The sequence below is a fragment of the Ictalurus punctatus genome, chromosome 3, assembly GCF_001660625.3.
Source record: "Ictalurus punctatus breed USDA103 chromosome 3, Coco_2.0, whole genome shotgun sequence".
Classification (NCBI taxonomy): Eukaryota; Metazoa; Chordata; class Actinopteri; order Siluriformes; family Ictaluridae; genus Ictalurus; species Ictalurus punctatus.
Window position 1 is genome coordinate 15,132,922 of NC_030418.2, and position 20,982 is coordinate 15,153,903.

Genomic DNA, 20,982 nt, shown 5'->3' on the forward strand with positions numbered 1-20,982 from the left:
ACCTGTGCATTATACGGTTTTAACGCACACCTTCCAGCCAATCAGAATGGAGTATTCAGACAGGCCATGGTATAAGTTGCTTTTATTATTAGGTATAGGGCTGGAACGACACGTTGACGTAATCGATTACGGGCATGTGTCGCGCTGTTTACATTCATTCTGAATGATGGCAGCTTCAGCTCCCAGTCTGCGAATAATCGTGCGTTATGCCGAACATCCAGAACACGTGGTTGTGGGAATTTTTTAAACAGAGACTGTATAAAATAGTGCTCTGTACACTGTAAAATTGAAAGGCATACCACAGCAGCAGAACGCCTATGCGTGAACATCTCAAAAGAGAACATCCTGGGGTTCTCCGACCTCAAAATTACAAGACGACAACGTAAGTATTTGAACAGTAAGTTTTCACACAACACCAGAATACAGGCCATATTTTGTGCTTAATACGGTTTGGTTCCTTCAGCATTCTGTATTGTACGAGCTGCAAGGCATGCTGCTGAAACGAACTCTCTGTGCTCGGTTACAAAACATATATAAAATTGTGTTTGGTTATTTAAAATAATCTGACGGATGAACTGAAGGGTGGGCGAACTAACGATTTTGTATCGTCATTGGTCTTGAACAGGGTCCACAATTAAATTTTCATTGGATTTTCATACCTGTACTTATAAAAATGTTCAGTCTAGCGCTGGCCAGTATGTCGAAACAGTAAATAAAGAGCAGGGGGTGGTTCATATTAAAAAAGAGTTATTAAAATCTCAATAAACAGAGAAAGAGAAGTCTATCTGTTACTCGCACGCTGAGAGCTGACAGGCTTTATGTGTCCGCGTGCACAGAAAGGCAGCTGGCAGCGTGGCGTACCGAACTAACTTTTCTTTTGCGGATATGTGCACAAATGTCATATGCTCGTCTTGTCAGGTATTCTTGCCGTGCATTTCATTAAGTCACAGCAGCGGAATAAACCTGCTGCGGTCTGTTTATTAAATAACAGGAAAGAGAGAAAATCATTCACTGCTCCAAGTTTAGCTTTAAAATGAATCATTGTATATTTAACTGATATATGTAAAACAGTGTTTCACTTTTTACCTTTAATTACTTTAGTTACATTTTTGTTGATTTTTTTTTTTTCCCCTGGTTAGACCTATCTGAAAAACATTGTTTATTTCATTCAATCTTTGATGCTGTCTCTATTAGGGATGCACCGAAATGAAAATTCTTGGCCGAAGCCGAATATAGTGAAAAACTTAGCCGAAGGCTGATACGAAGACGTTTTTTTCGCGTTTTTTCCATTTATTTTGATATTTTTTTTCACCATTGCATAAATTCAATAGTCAAAATGTGCGTTTTACTATTTTGTCTTGCTTTTCAAAGAAAAAAATCAATTACAAAAACTACAATTTCAAAAATATTTATTTATTGTTTTCATTCCAGCAGCCATAGGCTACCAACAAGGCACAATATAACTTTAAATAAATAAATGAGTAAAATAAAAATATTTTGATGTGGTCATCTTTGAGCCCCCCTTGAATAGCCTAGGTTAGGCCTATAACTGACTGCTGAAAGAATGGAACACTCTGTAGACTACAACAAAAAAGTGCATTAAAAATTGCATTGACAAGAGTGCAAAAAATGGTTCTATAGGGTTCTATACGGCTGATTATATTGGGGATATATACCGCTCGCGTCCCTGTACACCTCGTGGAGTATTATGGTAGATATAGTATCATTAGATACGTTGTTAATGTTCTGTTCCTTGATAGATTTAGTTAGTTTAAACTGTAGATTAGTTCATTTAGTCCCCACTGGTTTTTCCGCATAGTACTAGTTCATGTTTCTTGTTTTGTGTTTTGACCCTGTTTTCTGTGACCACGACTTTGATTCCTGCTTTGCCCCGTTTATGCCTGTTTGCCGATCACCCGACCTTTTGACTGTCTTGACTCCGTTTTTTGGAGTACGATTTGGATTTGTCTGCCTGCCCTTAAATAAATACGTCTTGACCTGCTTCCGTACTCTACTCCCTTACATCTCGCGACGTTACAGAATGCTCCGGAACAGAAACAAAACAAACGCACCTAAACAATGTCCACAGTAAACAATTTCACAGTTGTCAACATCCGAAGAGCATGCGCTGCGCAACCCCCTCATCTTTCCGAATGCGCTGCCGTAAGTGGAGGTTGTGACATTGGCGCGTCTCACTCTGGTTGCTAGGCTATTTGGTCGTGTCATCAAACACGTCATTGTTCGGTCAAATTTATTCAGCCTTTTCACTTTTTCTAAGTGAAATTCACTAATTTCGGTTGCCGGACATTTGGTGCATCCCTGGTCTCTATGGTTAGAATACTGTTGTGACTTCAGCTGTTTGTTCATACAGATGTGTTCAAGCAGCTACTTTAATCTGCTGAATGGACAAAATATTTCAGGACTCACACCTATAAGCAGTTGCTATTGTCAATCTCGAACAGTAATTGTGAACGCAGCCGTAGTAAACACCTTTAATAAGGCCTACACTGCATAAATCTTAACTTTCATGATAATAGTTATCATTAGTTAAAAGTTCATACGTAGATATCATGTTGAAATATGTCACTGATGTAAATTATGTTTTGTTTCTCAGGAGGAGGTAAAGCTGTGTCAGATTTTTTTTTCAGAAAAGGGATACCACTGTCTGCGCCCCAACATGATTGTTAAGGATATGAGACCCCTTTCTATTGTGGACGGTCAGGGCTTCCGTGAGCCCTGAATGAGGCTTTTTTTTTTTAAGCTGGAAATTTTTATTTGTATATTTGTTTAATTGAGAAAATATACGAATAAAATGTTGACACATTAAAGACAGAAGTTACAGATATTACTTATTGGTAAATTAACCAAGAAATGAATTGACTACCCAATACAGAACTAATCTAAAAATAACTGAAAGACGAATCGGAAAGTAATCGTTAGATCAATCGACTAATCTGGGAATAATTATAAGTAAATAATAATAACAATCGGATCGATTAATCGATTGCAAAAATAATATAGTTGCAGCCCTATTTAGGTATTAAATTCCAAGCTTATGCTTCAAGGGTGAATTTGAAAAAAAAATTGACACGTGGTAATATTTTTGATAATTTAACCCCCCACCCCCACCAGACACCTGCCCCCCTCCATTTCCACATTGCTGTTACAGTCTCTGTTTGTACATACCTAGTGATGGGTCATGTAAATTTTGCACACTGTTAGCCAACAGAGCTACCTGAATTGATGGCCATTATTTCTCCACTGATGTTAACGTGAACAGAGATCAGTCAAGTGAACAAACGACGAGGCTTCGTTCAGTCAAATGATGTTTTTACCTCGAGTGAGGCAGAGAGTGATGATGCTCATTATATAAGTAATAATCAGCATTTCCTATTGTAAACGTATAATTCTTTACAATGTGTTTCCATAAGTAGATGTACACGTAGAGGTCAGAGGGGCATATTTCAGTGGCTTTGAAATGAACATTTTTGGAGGACTTTAAAATGCTAGAACTTTCCTTCTGGTTGAGATACTTTTATATTCGAAAAGGTAACATTTCAGTTCGGGTAACATTACTGTGTCAGATACAGTTTGGGTTAATAAAAATGCTGCCATATTTTTTAATAACATAATTGCAATCAGTTACAGGTATATGTTTAAATATTTAACTATTTTTAACATTAGGCCACTCAAAGGAATTTCCGCCTGATTTGGGGGTGCCTGTGATCAGCATTTAATTTATTTGTGATGTCGCACTCCACAGTAGTGGTTAATGGCTCATATGAAAGTAGACACTCTGAGTTTTAAGAATTTGCAGTTTTTATAACTATTATTTATTTATTTTTACCTAGCCTACTAGGTATAAATGTTATATTTTTATTCTGGTAGTTCTATACAGTATTTTACTATTAATAAAGCTTTAGTTGTGCTTTCCGTTTTTATCTCGGTACCACTGTAATTGTGGAGAGGTGTGAATTGTTTGCCCAGCACAAGGCTTCACACTCCTCCCCTTTCCCGTCACCCTGATCACCAGCAGCTCAACACAGAGTCATGATACTCTACACATGGAATCCCAACAGTGTCCTGACTAATCTTCTATGCAGATATGCAGCACTAAAATAATTCATTTGTTTATTGATTGGAAAAGTCTGATAAGTCGATTTCTGTTGCGCCGGTGGAATGGTGTGCTGGTGTACTGAGAGAGAGGGTTAACATGGAATAGGAAAAACCAGTTCTGTCTCCTCTGAGTTGACTTTTATTGTCTCTGTCTCTTTCTGTATCCAGAGAAGAACCGGTGGAGTGTTTTGGAGACGAGTGGAGCGCTGGTTCATGGGGGCTATGGCCACAGCAGTGTATATGATCCTCAGACGCGTTCTATCTACATCCATGGTGGCTACAAGGCCTTCAACGCCACAAAGTATGGCCTGGCTGGTGACCTGTACCGCTACGATGTCGACAGTAGCATGTGGTGAGCAGGCGAAAAGCAAACCCTGTTATTGTTCTGAATTATCCTAGACTTGTGCATTTTGTAGTCTATTCAGTTTATCAGTTTATCAATTATTAATAATTCTCTGGACCAAAATGTATGTACCATTAAGCATCACATATCTATGTGAATATATGCATGAGCAAATATGTGTTTATCAAGATCCTTGACAAATATGTGGAAATGTATCGCTCTGTGCCTCTGGTTTATGCAGTGATGTCATACTGATTTCAGGTCAGTTCTGAGGGACAGTGGGTCTTACCGCTACCTCCACACAGCCGTGCTGGTAGACGGGAACTTGCTAGTGTTTGGCGGAAACACCCACAATGACACATCCATGAGTTATGGCGCCAAGTGCTTCTCTTCTGACTTCATGGCCTACAACCTGGGTGAGTAATGTCTGCGAGGAGTTATTATTGGCAGTAACTAACATTTAAGAATAGAACCATTCTTGCTTTTGTTCTAGGTTCAATATACAGAGTGAAGTGTTTTATTTCATTGCCGTTTCTTATTTTTACAAGAGTCTCAGGTTTTGTTTGAACATGACTATTAGCTCCTGCCATGTTCCATACCAAGCCAAACGTTGAGTCACATGACTTATTCGATTTATGTAGGTGTCAAGGATAAATTGCGTCATGTACTTCATGTACTTCACCACCTGTGAATGATTAGAGCTGATGTGTAAGATGTGCATTAAAAATAAAATTCCCGAAGTAGAAATCCTTTTCATTTATGAAATTCTTATTCACAGATATATCAACATATAATTGGTTAAAACACCCACGCTCTTCCTGGGATGATTGTCATGTACTCAGCAGGAGAGTACTGATTGATGTAATTAAATCCATTCAAATGTGTCATAACACTATCTCTGATATCAGTGATGTATAGAATGAAAAGCTAGCAAATCCGCATTCGTCTAAGACAGGTCATTATGATGTATTTAATTAGCCTGTTGGGATACCTTTTGTGTTGACCATTCATTTTAATTAGACGTCATCTGATTTCACACTAATCAGACTCTTATCACAAGCATTAGTCATGCTTAAGGAGCAGATTTAAACTGAGAACATTGGTCTTCTGCACCTTTGAGTGTGAATCCATCATAGTCACAGTTTGGTATATTCAGGAAGTGCCTTCAGGACTGTGATTCCCAGACACTCCAGCAGAGGGCAACTTGTAACAAGATATGAAATCACAGAGACCTCTGAAGATTGTCCTCGTCCTTTCCTGCATCGCCCTGTTCTTTCCTCTCACTCATCAGTGTTCTAGATTTCAATTGTAAAGTTGTGTTTCAATGGAGTCAGGTTTGAATCTGATTAAGTCAATGATACTGGTGTATTTCAGTGAATCGTTAGCTTTTCACTTCACTATAGAATGCCCAAAGCATTCTATACACTGTCTATTCACTCTTAACAAGAATGGCATGATGGTAAGAATGACCTCTCTAGTGATTTCTGCAGTCATGACCCATTACATGTGGACATGACATTAAAAAATATTTTTAAAAACTTATTATTATATATTCACTGGATATATAATTGACATTCTAAACATTTAAATAATATATTTTTTGCCCCTGGAATAAACATCAGAAGAAATCCATAATTGGGTAATAGCATAGTTTAAAAAATATATGCAATGTGTTGCTTTAGAACTCAGACGTACTTTTAGCTTGCTGGATTTTATTTTATTTTATAAAATAGGGGTCATGCATTCACCCCATCCTCAGGAGAATGGCTCTTTTCTGCATGCAAATGCAGTGATTTGCAGTTTGCCTGAGGCTAATCCATGCCAGGGAAGTTCTGACGTATCCTGATGCCGTGCTTTTTGTTGCCAGCTCAGGTGGTCTATTTGAAAAGGTCTTTGACTTTTGTGAAGCCTTTATTTTTAATTTACCTTAGCAGGTGGAACAGGCCACACCTGGCTGGTGAGTTGTAGCAGATGTATTCTTTCCCAACTCCTGCCACATGTTAGTGCAGATATGGAACTGTAACTGTGTGTACAGCAAACTGTACATTTTGTAGCCAGTTACTTCAGTTGGTTGGTCTGAGGGGGGGTCTGAGTCAGCAGTATAGATGATGGTGTACTGGCACATGAAAGGAAGCAACTGAGATCATAGGCAATATTTTAGACTCACATTTCGTGGCAAATATTTGGGCTTTCCCTGGATTTTAAAATGTGCACAAAATGTCTTAAGGTAATTTTGCTCCACTTATGAGGTATTCTCATCTACCTCCTCTACATAATTGAAGTTGGAAGCAGCCACGCTATTGTCTACTCGGGCAAGTAGAAAACACCATTTCTGACGTGTGACAACATACCTGACTGCACTACTGTTATAAGGGCAGGCATATCAGTTGTATATATTATTACGCCCCTGAAAGTATCGTGTCATTCCTGTTGGAAATTACCTGTGAATGTGTCATGTCTGGCAATTGTTTCCCCAATATACGCATGGTGCACCAGAATTTATTAGAACGAGGTAGATGTTTCCATTAAGGCCTTGGAGTAATTTGCAAGGGGGCGGCAATACAGGGAAAGAGTATGATGCGAACTCCATATAAATTAGGAATTTCACTCCTGTGTTAAGGGTTATCATGTCGTGCTCAAAACAGGCAATAACAGTGGTGCTGTAAATAAACAGGTGAGGAGATGCATTCTGTACCGCTTGTGAAATGGTGTCACTGTCCCTTGAGTGGTTTTCTCTTGTTATCCCTTGGGATGACCAGTTCCATCAATCTTGCACTATTGAATGGAGGCTCCACCCTTTCTGTGGAGAAACCGGCATGGAAAAACATGGGATGCAGCAATATTGCTGTCTGTTGTGATGAAATAATGTTGATCTGGGAAGTAGTTGTTTCTGAAACTTTAAGATGGGAACCAGAGCAAAGCTTGGAAACAATACAAACAAGTTATTTCCTTTGGGTTGTTCCAGTTTTTCCTAATATTATAATGCATTATGTAGTTGACCAAAAATCTGAAATGTTCTATAAATTACTAGGGCTGCAACTACCGATTATTTTCATAATTGATTAGTTGGCCAATTTATTTATCCGATTAATCGGATGGGGGGCAAACTTTCAGTACCATTTTTTTAGTTGTTCTTGTTGTTGTTTATTTAAAATAAAATCCACAAACTGAGTGTTACAAATATAAGCTTCAGACTAAAACTTTACACATGTGTTTGTCCAATTATATAAAACTGAAAAAAACCCAATACACTCAGACACACACCAGAATATATATTATTAATTTAGGACTCTAGTTTTAATTCAGTGCTTTTTGTGCATCCATAAAAAGTAATGCATAGTATTTATGCATTACTTTTTTGTGGATGCACAAAAAGCACTGAATTAAAAATAAAAACTCACTTTCACTGAACCTTGTGGTTTCTGTTGCTCACTGTAACAGTGAGTGTTTCTGTCACTTTTGATCATAGTGTTTAAATTAGACATTACAGATCTTACTTGCGCTCCCACGGTTCATCACTGCACACGAGGAGCAAGGAGGCCTCGTTACTAACACATCACTTCTGTTATAATAAACAATGGAATTTACACTGCAAGCCCGCAAATAGAGCATATAATGATGATAAACTTAAGTTAAACTAAACCTTTTCAGCAACTTGCACCAGTTTCCCCAAGCCCTTACACACAGTGGAGCATTTTGGATGTAAACATAAGTTTGTGCTCGTGCATCACTGTCGTGATTCAGTGCTACACAAGTTCAGCTTTATATAGTTTGATCATCTCCGTGGTGTTTAATATATAATGCACCCCTGCCTTAGAGGACTTGGAGTTCGCACACTTTGTTCCTCAGTCACTGGACGATTCGCCTCCGTCTGATTGTGACTGAGGTCATGTTGGGAATAAAAGGTAAGGTTGATATAAACAGTAAACTGAAGAAGGTCATTGTCGATGACTCTGGGTATCTGCTAAATCTAGCGTCGTCACATTATGTGCGTATGATGTCATGCTCCGTCGACAGCTTATACTTCCGGTTAGTTTAAAAAAAAAAAAACCGCTCGTGTTCCATCTGAGGGAATATTACTTTTCTAAAATTTCATACACTAGACGGTAGACTATATAGTGCATAGTGTATGTGTACAGTACTTCGTTTGGGATGCAACTTTAGTATTTACTCTCCGGAGCGTGTTTTCGGAACAGGAGTAACTTAGTGAGTAAAAGCACCCGGTGCCGCACGCAGACCGACTAATTGATCTTGAGATTCGTTGACAACGATTTTCATAATCGATTATTATTGATTAGTTGTTGCAGCTCTATAAATTACACTTGCATCCTATTTTGAGTGATGTCAGTAGCATTGTAGCAACTTCTCAATCACAACCATCTGTATATGTTTTTAAAAACCTTTTCTTTGGTTAAAAATGTATGTAGGTTTATAATTAAGGGTTTGATAATGGTTGCTTCATTCCTGTTTGATCCAGCATGTGATGAGTGGACTGTTCTGCCCAGACCTGAACTCTACCATGATGTCAACCGCTTTGGACATTCCGCTGTCTACATCAATGGGTAAACCTCTCTTTAATCTCTTTAAACGTTTTGATGACCACCTGATCAAACAGCTAGCCTTAGATTTCTGTGGCTCAGTTTGTGAACGAATTAGATCTTTCATGGCGAATGCAAAAGCTCACCTCCTATGCAACGATTAAAGTATTATGTCATGCTGAAGCAGAGCTGCGTGTTGGTGTTGTACACATCTGTTTATGATCTGGCAGGTTGCAGGTTTGATTCTCACTACATTTATGCAGGCATGGCAGTAAATCCGGTCTGGGGCTAATTCCTGCAGTAATCTACTTTAGCACAGATTAGGCAAATTACTCTGAAATAAAAATGAAAAGCCTGAAATAGTTACTTGTCGACCCCACTTCTGCCAGGATACACAGCCAGCTGCGTGAACTCAGTAGTACCCCACAAAGCATATTTATTCTCTCTTGTCTCTCTGTATACTCTGTACAGACACACACACCACTGATATGAGCTTTCTGTGGTCAGTCATTATTATTATTGTGTATAATTGCTCCTGCTCTTGTGACCCATTTCCTGCGATTTAATCTCTCTGACTTCCATGTAAAGGTAAAACTTCACTTGTCAGCTCATCTTTAGCTATTGATCTCCTGAGCTAACACCTAGCCTTTTTTTCCTCGATTTCCCTTTTTCACTGTTCTTATTCTAGCCTCTTATCTTTTATTTCCATCTATCCAGTGTTCCCCCTGCAACCTTTATCTTCTACTTAACTGCCTACTGTCAGTTATAAAACTCTCTTCTCTCCCTCAGGGTGATGTATGTGTATGGAGGATTTAACAGCCTGATGCTGAGTGATATGTTGAGGTTCACTCCTGCCAGCTGTTCTGCTTACAATGAGTTTGAGTGTTTGACAGCTGTGCCAGGTGTGCGGTGTTTGTGGAATTCTACCACCAATATATGCCTTCCCTGGGAGACAGGCAAAACTCAAGACCCAGAGATGTGCCTTCCCCGAGTGTGTAAGTAGCGCTAAACCTTAAACATTAGTGCACTGGTAATCTCAGTACATGGCGAGTGAATGGTTGTTCTGTCGAGTAGGACTTGCTTTAACCTTGTAAATGTGTGATTCGTTTGTATAACTTAGCATATAAAAGCTGCACGGACTGCTGACACCAGGGATGTAAACCTCAGATTTCCACACGATACAATATGATTTCTCTTCTTTAGGATATGATACTGTACAATTTGATTTACTAGCCACCGATTGATATGTGAGTTTGCTCAGAAGCATGGATAGGCCTACTGTTAATTTTCGAATGATAATGTAGAAAAGAACTATTTTAAATATCAGAGTTGTGGGCAAATCATCCTTACCAGCCTATTTACACACACAAAAGAAATTAATTATATTTTACACACTAGTTGTCTGGGGGGGGGCACGTTGGCTTAGTGATGATTTGCACGTTTACCTCACACCTCCGAGGTTGGGGGTTTGTATCCCACCTCTGTACTGTGTGCATGGAGTTTGCATGTTCTCCCTGTGCTTTGGGGGTTTCCTTCAGGTACTCTGGTGTCCTCCCCAAATCCAAAGATTTGTTGTAGGCTGATTGGAATTTCCAAATTGTGTGTGCGCGATTGTGCCATGCAATGGGTTGGCCCCCTGTCCAGGGTCTCCCCTCGCCTCGTGCCCTCATCCCCTGTACAGAAACACTTTGTGCCTGTGTCCCCGGTACTGAAAATGTATGGATAAATGGATGAACACCAGTTGTCTGTCCTATTTTAATGATGATTGATTGTATAATCAGTTGTAGTCAATAATAATCGATTTATGATTTGTTGCTTCAATTCATTTCAGTTGTTCCCTTTTAAATTGCTGTATCGATCCAAATCGTTCGATCGTTACACCCCTACCTGAAAAGCGTTTTAACCCTGTGTGTTTTTTGTGTGGGCTTGTGTTTCAGATGCAAGCAGTGATAAGTGTGATCAGTACACCGACTGCTACAGTTGCACAGTTAACACCAATGGTTGTCAGTGGTGCTCTGAACGCTGTGTGCCCATCCAGAACAACTGCACTGCTTCCTTGGTGAGACTGGACATTTAATGTTCACAGTGAGGGGCTGTTCTGAGAGCATGTTATAGGAACTAGAGGAACTGTGTCAATGTTCATTGATGTAGTGACAGGCATGCAAAAAGTAAGAATGGTATGAACAGGCTGCAGGGATATGGGCTAGAAAATAAATAAGTAAAACCAATGATTGATGGAGTGATAGAACAAAAGCAAAAAATGTAAGAGAGGGGTCGAACAGACAGTACAAGGAAAGAAAGAAAATACAATTTTGCATCAGTCTGGTTCATTCATGTGTTTGTGTGCTTGCTTTTGTTTTACTCGCTATAGGGTGCAATAACAGAGTATGAAGCGTGTCCTAAGGGTGTCCACTCCTATATGTGTAATAAAAAGACCAGCTGTAAGAGCTGTGCTACGGACCAGAACTGCCAGTGGGAAGCCAGGAACCAGGAATGCATCTCTCTGCCTGGTACTAACTGTATTCGCATATGGACTGAATACACAGTAGTGCATGATATTATTTTTTAAAAATGTAATTGAATGGCATTTTATTATAATAATGAGGAGAATGATTAGGGTGTTGCCTTGCACCTCTGGGGTTGGGGGGTTCGAAAACCTGCCTCCGTCCTGCGTTCATAGAAATTGTACGTTCTCCCCAAAACTTTGGGAGTTTCCTCCCTGTACTCCAGTCGCCCCTCCACCTCCAGTCCATAAACATGCACTGTAAGCTGATTGGCATTTCCAAATTGTCCAGAGCATGTGAATGTGTGTGAGATTGTGCCCTGCGATGGGTTGGCACCTCTTCCAGGGGGTCCTCCGCCTCGTGCCCCGACTCCCCTGGGCTCCAGGCTGCCTGCGACCCTGTGTGAGATAAGCAGTATAGAAAATGGATGGATGGATGATTGTGGGGAGTTGCTTAATTGAGTTTGAGATTTGGGGATATAGTAATGAAAATGGAGCAAGTAAAAAAATAACCAAATTTGTGATTTCATTTTAACTACTAATTAACCAATTAAAAACTGTGCTGTGTTTTTTGTACTATAGAGAATATCTGTGGGGAAGGCTGGCACCTGGTGGGGAACTCATGTATGAAGCTTATCACGGCTAAGGACTCGTATGACAATGCAAAGCTGGCCTGCCGCAGTCACAGCGCCGTGCTGGCCTCACTAACGACCCAAAAAAAAGTGCAATTTGTCCTCAAAGAGCTGCAGAGTAGAAGTGCACATGTGAGTGGGGCTCTAAATCAAGTAGGCAGCTACCATCCCTGATGGCTTCTTATTTTGAACTTTTCTGTTTACTGAAGCATTTGTATTATATGCATTTGGTATATGCTTTTAAAAAGATAATAAATGCTTTCTCACTGGTTTTCATGTGTGTAGTCCAAATTGGTGACTCCATGGGTTGGCCTGAGGAAGGTGAATGTGTCGTACTGGTGCTGGGAGGATATGTCCCCATTCACTAACACCACGCTGCAGTGGTTGCCTGGAGAACCCAGTGATGCTGGCTTTTGTGGTTACCTGGCTGAGCCCAATTCCAGCGGCCTTAAGGCAGCACCCTGCATCAACTCCTTCAATGGCAGCCTATGTGAAAGATCAGGTAAACACACTTAGAACAGAAAACATATATTGCTGATTTATTGATGTTAAACTATCAGTAGGCAAAGAGATGACCCATTAATGATTTAATTCCATTTATACCAGTATTGTTGAACTCTCGAATCCGATTAATCAGGTGGTGTTGATTTAATTTTCTGTTCCAAAACAGCTCTGATGGTACTTCCAGCAGTAATTTAAACGATAGGTTTATATTAATGCACTTGTTCATGGAGACTATTTAAAGAAAAACATCTAATCATTGATATCAGTAATTGTTTTTGTTTGTTTGACACTTTCGTTTAACATTTATAGTCTCAGTGTCTGTTTCTAACTCCAATAAAGTAAATGTTAAGAGGAACTAACTTGTCTCACGGATGTTCCAGAACACTGAATGCAACTAATAACAGATCAAAAATATCATTTATTAATAAAGATTGTAATTGTTGGTTGCTGTGGTGTGCGAGCAATAACACTTTGGGATATGCTGGTATAGGAAATCGATCCAATAATCCAATAATTATTTTCCTATAACAGCATGCTTCATCATGCGTTATTTCTTACTTATTTCTTTTTATTATCCTAAAATGGTACTGAAATCATCATGGAAACATTCATGTTCTCTCTTTCGCTGTCTTTTTCGTTCTCTCTCTCTGTTTGATCTAGCCAACCACAGCGTGAAGCAGTGTCGAATTCCCTGTGCTCTGCGCTCCTCCTGTAGCGAGTGTACGAGTGGAGGTGCGGAGTGCATGTGGTGCAGTAATATGAGGCAGTGTGTCGACTCCAACGCTTATGTGGCCTCCTTCCCCTTTGGTCAATGCATGGAATGGTACACTATGAACAGCTGCCCACGTATGTATTCATGCCCCACTTTCTACTAGATATCTGTTTAATAATTTACCAAGCTGTAATAATACCAAATAATTAGTGGGAAAATAATCACTTCGAGGTAGTTGGAGTTTTAAGCTTGGACAACATAATTATAACAAAGTCAGAGATGCAGGATCATGTCAAATGTAATTCTAGAATTTTCAGCCCTCTTTTTATGGCTGTAATGTATCTGGAAACCCATGCTATTTAAACATTTAACGACACAATTGCTTGAAAAAGATTACAAGGACTAGAATGGTTTTCCAAGAAATTTTTCTAGAAAACATTTTGTATTGAATATGTCTTTAATGTCGCGTGTGTATGTGTCCACAGCGGAAAATTGCTCTGGCTATAGGACGTGTTCGCAGTGTCTGGAGCAACCTGGTTGTGGTTGGTGCACTGATCCCAGTAATACAGGGCGGGGACAGTGCATGGAGGGCTCATACCGAGGACCAATCCAAACCCTCCTACATGCCCCCTCATCCTCAAGACCCTCCCTCGTACCAGCTCCTCAAGCGTTGTTGAATGTGAGCTGGTGTCCGCACGAGAACAAGTATAACTGGTCCTTTATCCAGTGTCCAGGTATAGATATCAGTGCCCACATATCAGAAACCCCCCCACACACACACAGTGACAACTTTTGTCATAGAATCTTTTGTGATCGTGCCAGTTCTCACACTGTGCCTCTCCCTCTTTTCCTACAGCATGCCAGTGTAATGGCCACAGTGCATGCGTCAATGAGAGTGTGTGTGAGAAATGTGAAGATCTCACCACTGGCAAGCACTGTGAGAGCTGCATATCCGGTTACTATGGTGACCCCACCAATGGGGGTAGCTGTCAGCGTAAGTGATTGAAGAGAGTTGGCACTTTAATCTCTGTAGCGGTTGTATGCACTGCAGACTGCAAACTGTCTCTGTATGTGTCTTTTGCAGCCTGTAAGTGTAATGGCCATGCCAGCATGTGTAATTCAAACAATGGCAAGTGTTTCTGCACTACCAAGGGCATCAAAGGAGACCGCTGCCATCAGTGAGTAATACACACTCCCACACGCAAGCACTTTAAAACAAACTTTCAAGAGGCGAGCGGCTTTGTTCCTTTCAACTAATTATAGATGTTATGGGTTTTTTTTAATCTTCTGCTTCCAAATATGTGGCCTTCACCTCAGGCTTCTCTTATCTGAAAAAATTTGCATAGAGTGAAAGCACAATCTTGTAGGTGGGAAATATAAACCCGGTGCACTTCTCTTAGGAAACAACCTTAATGTTCGGCTCACCTACGTTCTCAAGTGTACCTACACTCTTTGTTTTCTCACATTGACTTTCTCTCTTTAAAATATTTCTAACATCAGCCTTGTGAGTAATTGTATTATATTACTTAACACGCTGGTTCTTCATGTTATTATTGATTCATCACGTTAATTATTTGATAATTTATTTTTCCCTTTACCACCCCTCTCTCTCTCTCTCTCTCTCTCTCTCTCTCTCTCTCTCTCTCTCTCTTTTATCCCTCAGGTGTGAAGTGGAGAATCGTTACCAGGGCAACCCTCTAAAAGGAACCTGTTACTGTGAGTGTACTAAAACGGAAGCAATTACACAAAAAGAGGCCGAGGGAGATTTTCCGGCTCTTTACAAAGTGCTCAAGTCCTTTACTCCTTTTCTTAATTGCCCATCTCAGCCTCTTTTTACTTTTATTGGAGTGGGTGGTTTTGGGTCAAAGTACTGCAGAGGATGTCACTTGGGTTCCACAGGCTGTTGTCGTCCAGTCTGGTTAATCCCACTGCTGTTAGCTGTAGAAGGTGGATAAATCTTCAGTTGATCTGCTCCTGTAATGATGGAATACCACTGATTTGGAAGCTGCTGAAGAGCACACACAAGTGTCAGCTACTTAACCAGTCACAAAGCTTAGCTAGAACACACACATTGCCCTGACTCTTGGGGTCTGGGAGGCTGTAGAGATGAGTAATTGAGTGTGTGAACACGTGCGTGTGCTCAGACCGGTCTGTTTGATTGTATCTGAAGCTCACTGGAAAACCTTTTCATTCTGTTCTGTTTCAGACTAAGAAGTAAATATATTTGTGTAAATTTATCAAGTTAATTTAACTTCATATTGAATTCCATATTTCAAGTTGACCTTTAAGAAATACATGCACCTAACCACGCTCTGCCTCTTGCACACAGACACTTTGCTGATAGACTACCAGTTCACCTTCAGCCTGACTCAGGAGGATGACCGCTACTACACTGCCATTAATTTTGTAGCCACACCAGATGAGGTGAACTGCAAACTCACGCTCAAGTTGTATACATATATGTTATGGCTGCGTCCAGCCAGATACAAAGAGAACTAAACAAAATATGATTGATTGTAAAGTGTTAAAAACTGTTCATCCTTATGGTGCATATGAAGCCTATTGCTAACTGACATACATACTCACACATCACTTTATTAGGAACACCTGCACATTCATGCAGTTATCCGTTCAACCAATCGTGTGGCAGAAGCGCAATGCAAAAAAATAAATAAATAAATCATGCCGATACAGGTCAAGAGCTTATTGTTCACATCAAAATGAAGAAAAAGTGTGGTCTCAGTGACTTTGATTGTGGCATGGGTATTGGTGCCAGAAGGGCCGGTCTGAGTATTTCAGAATCTGTAGAATCTCTCCAAGTTGATGTTTTGTTTCTGCTCACCACGGTTGTAAAGAGTGCTTATTTAAAATACTATCAACTTCCTGTCAGCTCAAACCAATCTGGCCATTTTAAGCTGACCATTCTTATCAACAGGGGTTTTCCACCCACAGACCTGTCACTCAATGTTTTTTGTTTTTCGCGCTATTCTGTGTGAACTCTAGACACTGTTTGTGTGTGTGTGTGTGTGTGTGTGTGTGTGTGTGTGTGTGTGTGGCACCAACAACTATGCCATGGTTAAAGTCCCTGAGGTCTTTTTTTTTTTTTTTTTTTTTTTTCCTCCCCATTCTGTTTGACATTTACCTGAAGCTCTTGATCTGTATCTGCATGATTTTATGCATTGTGCTGCTGCCACATGATCAGATAACTACATGAATGTGCACGTGTTCCTAATAAATTGGATGGTGAGTGAATACGGTTAACACTTTAATACAGACCTCTGCTTGCATGCTTTCATGACCTTTTATGTTCTGCTTTATTATTCTTTTTTTTAAAATTAACCTCTCAAGACTGCCCCTCAATGCACTTCACAAAATTAATTCAGTTTGTTGTAGTGTATTGACTGAAGAATTTACACCGATGTTTTTTTTAAACCATAGAAGCATAAAGGTTTAATCATTCATGTTTGCATCTCTAGACAAGATCACTCCTAAGCCTGTTTGCTGTTATAATAATGCAACATGTCAATTTCTCCTGAGATGCATCTGTTATTAACCTCCATTCATTACAGTGACCTGTAAACCTAGTTATAGTTTAAACATTAAAAATCATGAATTTAGAAGTCTTTTGTTTTATAAAAGGCTGTTTTTGCGTTATGTAGTTTACATTTAAAATAATGTTAGTGTGTTTGTGAAAATCCTAAGAAAAAAATTCTTAGTATTTTGTTCTTGCTGTTGTTATATTCATAATTATTCATTACACTGTGTATCTCTTTAGCAAAATCGAGACCTGGACATGATCATTAATGCCTCCAAAAACTTTAACCTCAACATCACCTGGGCAACCAGCTTTGCAGGTATAAAATTCTCAAATTGAGCATAATAATGAACTTTGTATATGTTTTGTCTGGCTTTGCAAGTTGCAGTCTTCTTTTTCCTATTCTGTAATTGATTCCCTGTTTTCTTATTCTTGCCCTCAGCTGGTACTCAGTCTGGAGAAGAGATTCATATTGTCTCCTGCAGCAATATTAAAGAGTTCAAGGACAGCTTCTCCAATGAAAAATTTGACTTTCGGAGCAATGTTAATATCACCTTCTTTGTTTACGTCAGCAACTTCACCTGGCCAATCAAAATACAGGTATGCATTAGTGGGAGACACCGGGTGGGGGGACAGGAGACTTTTAGGGTTATCTGTTGGGGTTGTTTCTCAACATTTATGTGTCCTAATCGACACCCTATGTGGTGGCTCTTCATCCGCATAAAGCATGTTATCTTAAATACAGTAAATCTGAACAGTACAGATTGTAATTTTATCAGTCAAATGTGCCGTCTTTAATACACAGCGTAAGGTGTAGGCTGGTTAGCACTGTTGCAATGAGTACAAATCATGTTTTACCTAATGCTTAAAGCAGCATTAGCATACTGCTCAGCAGTAACATATATGACAAGCTGAATTTGGTTAATTCAAAAGCAGTAATACCTTCACCATTTCAATCATTTTGATTATTCAAACCATTTCAGATCAGCACAGAATGTAATTGTCCTAAGTACCACAGCTACCAAGCTAATAAAAGAACATGGTGTAAAGTCTGCTGAGGAAATCGGAGAACCTGGACGAATCCCATGTGAACAAAGAGAGACCAATTGTTCTTTTATGTCCAAGAATAGTAATACATTGTAACGAATCGTATTGTCTTAACAGATAATGCAGTTATGTTTCTGTTGCAAATATCCTGGTTCCTGTCCCTGTTATGTTATTGTGAACTAGTTAAATCACTCCTGTGTGTGAGGAAACCCGAAAACTCAGAGGAAACCCATGCAAAATGGGGAGAATATGTGGAGCTCTGCATAAACAGTAACCCCCCCACTGAACCCAGAACCTGGAGCTGTGAGGCAGCACCACTCATATGCTGCCTCGTAGCATCAATACTTCATGTTTAATTAATTGTAGTACAAAATATCGGAGGATAACAGCTGCGGTGGGAGGGGGCTTGTGGAGAGATTAACAGTGGGTGGCCCAGCTGAGGATATAAATGTGTGGTGGCAACAAACAAATTAACAGAAAAAAGCAACTACATTTATACACAAGTGGTTTAATTGATGTTGGGTGTATACACTGATCAGCCATAACATTAAAACCATTGACAGGTGAAGGGAATAACATTGGATTATCTCATTTCAATGGCACCTGTCAAGGGATATATGAGGCAGTAAGTGAACAGTCCGATCTCAAAGTTGATGTGTTGGAAGCAGGATAAATGGGCAAGCGTAAGGATCTGTGCGACTTTGACAAAGGCCAAATTGTGATGGCTGGGCAACTGGGTCAGAGCATCTCCAAAAAAGTAGGTCTTGTGTTGTTCAAAGTATGCGGTGGTTAGTACCTACCAAAATTGGTCCAAGGAAGGACAACCGGTGGACTGGTGACAGGGTCATGGGTGCCCAAGACTCATTGTTGTGGTGCTCAAGCCACCACTTCATAGGGGACTGCATTGTAAGAGGCTCTGGGTTACTGAACGGAAGGTCAGGGGTTCAAGCCCCAGCACTGCCAAGCTGCCACTGTTGGACCCTTGAGCAAGCCCTCTCCAGGGGTGCTGTATCATGGCTGTCTCTGTGCTCTGACCCCAGCGTCCTAACATGCTGGGATATGCGAATAAAAGAATTTCACTGTGCTGTAATGTATGTGTTGTGAAGTGGAGCATAGGCACTAAAATGCACTATAGGAAGAAGGCAAGCCAGGGGAGGCATTGTGATTCTCTGGGCAGTGTTCCGCTGGGAAACCTTGGGTCCTGGCTTTCATGTGGATGTTACTTTGACACATACCACCTACCTAAACATTGTTGCAGACCAAGTACATTTTTTCATGGCAACGGATTTTCCGAAATTCCCTAATCCTTTTTTAGCAGGATAATGCGCCCTGTCACACTGCAAAAATTTGTTCAGGAATGGTTTGATGAGCATGAAAAAGCGTTCAAGGTGTTGACTTGACCTCCAGATACCCCAGATCTTAATCCAGTTGAGAATATGTGGGATGTGCTGGATAAACAAGTCCAATCCATGGAGCTCCCTCTTCACAGTTTACAGGACTTAAAGGATCTGTTGCATCTTGGTTCCAGGTACCACAGTACACCTTCAGAGGTCTTGTGGAGTCCACGCCTCAACGAATCAGAACTATTTTGTTGGCACAAGGAGGACCTACACAATATTAGGCATGTGGATTTAATGTTATGGCTGATCGGTGTATATGTCTGTATACATGTACATATTAACTTTATCATCTTTTCCAGTTTTTGTGTTCGAGGCATTTTATCATACAAATGTGTGATGAATTAAACAGCATGACCGTGAAACCGCTCAGTGATTATTCCTTTTCCCCTTCAGCCACCTCAAAGTGTGTTACGTGGCATCCCCTGTAATGTATCGACTTCTGATCGCTTGTGAGCCTCCTGAAAATTCTCAAAATCTACTGACTAAAGTTTCACACCTGGGGCCTCATTTATCAACTGCGCATATGCATAGTTTTGTGTGTAAACCGTACGCACGTTTCTATGCATGATTTGTCTATGCTTTCCTTTCCCTCCTCCTCTCTTCCTCTCCTTCTCCTCTCCTCGCCTGCTTTTGGAGGCCAGCATAGAGCTGCTGTACTGTGAAACACTGAGGATGTGGGGGTGCCGTACCCCCCCCCCCCCCCCCCCCCCCCCAAAGAAAAACAAAAAAACAATAGGGCACATACTCTCTTGAGCTTGAAGACGACTAGATTTCAGAACTGTAATGTTTCTCATTTTACCCAACTGTCTGAATTCTGGATATTACTTCTTATCTCAGGAAAAGAGTGCATACGGATAAGCGAGATCTTGAGAAGCTGAAGAGTCAGTCAGGAGGTGAGCTTGTGCAAGACAGAAGAGCTTTTGTGAAAAGAGGGGGAGCTTATGGAAAGAAAGAGGAGAAAATGTACTTCTGAATGAGGCCATAGAAAACTAATGCTAGAAAGGTCCTTGGTAAACATAGAGGGAACTGGAGTCAAATGGAATGTTCAGTTGAAACATGTTTTTTGTGGTGGTGTTTTTTGTTGTTGGTTTTGGGGGGTTTTAGGGAAAGAATGTGTGAGAGGGCATTAGATATAGTGAGAAGAGGGAGAATAAGAGTGAGACAGATGAAGGACATGGCACAGAAAGGGAGATGAGAAAGTTGAAGTATGTTTTCATCTCAGTCTGCAGCAGGAAGATTCTAGCCTTCTGTTTCCTTCTGTGCTTTTCTTTGCATGTGGTCAAAGGCTTAGTGCCGTCTGTAGTTTGGGCTAGCAGCTTCGTGTGTTTGTGTAGGTGTGTGAGCGTGCATGTGACAACCTTTCATGTGTTCTTTTTTTTTTTCATACCATATGTTGTATGACTGCAGTAGAGTCTGAATCAGTGGGAGCCTTTTCTTGATTTTAGATGGAGCCAAATATGGGATCAGACAGTTGATAGCTGTAGGCTTAGAGATGGAGTATTCTAGCTTTATTTAAATCCAGAATATTAACATACTGTATGTGAAGGTGCAATAAGCTAGGCTTTTCAGTCCTGACACTCTCCTCAGGATCTGGCAGTGGAGAGGCTGGCCATTGTTTCTTCTCTCATATGATTTCATTGTTTGGCTTAGTT

At 40.2% G+C, this 20,982-nt stretch overlaps 1 protein-coding gene across 3 annotated transcripts in view; it reads left to right on the plus strand.

Moving 5' to 3' along the window:
- The window catches only part of atrn (attractin), a 69,191-nt gene that overhangs the window by 27,821 nt on the left and 20,388 nt on the right, over window positions 1-20,982 (plus strand). For 2 of the 3 annotated variants that reach the window (XM_017464315.3, XM_017464312.3), the window contains exons 9-24: window positions 4,285-4,468; window positions 4,721-4,875; window positions 8,937-9,021; window positions 9,787-9,992; window positions 10,935-11,056; window positions 11,369-11,507; window positions 12,083-12,285; window positions 12,418-12,634; window positions 13,297-13,482; window positions 13,834-14,082; window positions 14,205-14,342; window positions 14,433-14,526; window positions 15,012-15,064; window positions 15,678-15,772; window positions 17,124-17,202; window positions 17,326-17,483. In XM_017464315.3, coding sequence (XP_017319804.1) covers window positions 4,285-4,468; window positions 4,721-4,875; window positions 8,937-9,021; window positions 9,787-9,992; window positions 10,935-11,056; window positions 11,369-11,507; window positions 12,083-12,285; window positions 12,418-12,634; window positions 13,297-13,482; window positions 13,834-14,082; window positions 14,205-14,342; window positions 14,433-14,526; window positions 15,012-15,064; window positions 15,678-15,772; window positions 17,124-17,202; window positions 17,326-17,483 — 2,363 coding nt within the window. The remainder of the gene's footprint in view (window positions 1-4,284; window positions 4,469-4,720; window positions 4,876-8,936; window positions 9,022-9,786; window positions 9,993-10,934; window positions 11,057-11,368; window positions 11,508-12,082; window positions 12,286-12,417; window positions 12,635-13,296; window positions 13,483-13,833; window positions 14,083-14,204; window positions 14,343-14,432; window positions 14,527-15,011; window positions 15,065-15,677; window positions 15,773-17,123; window positions 17,203-17,325; window positions 17,484-20,982) is intronic. The other variant, XM_017464313.3, reaches the window with a different exon arrangement.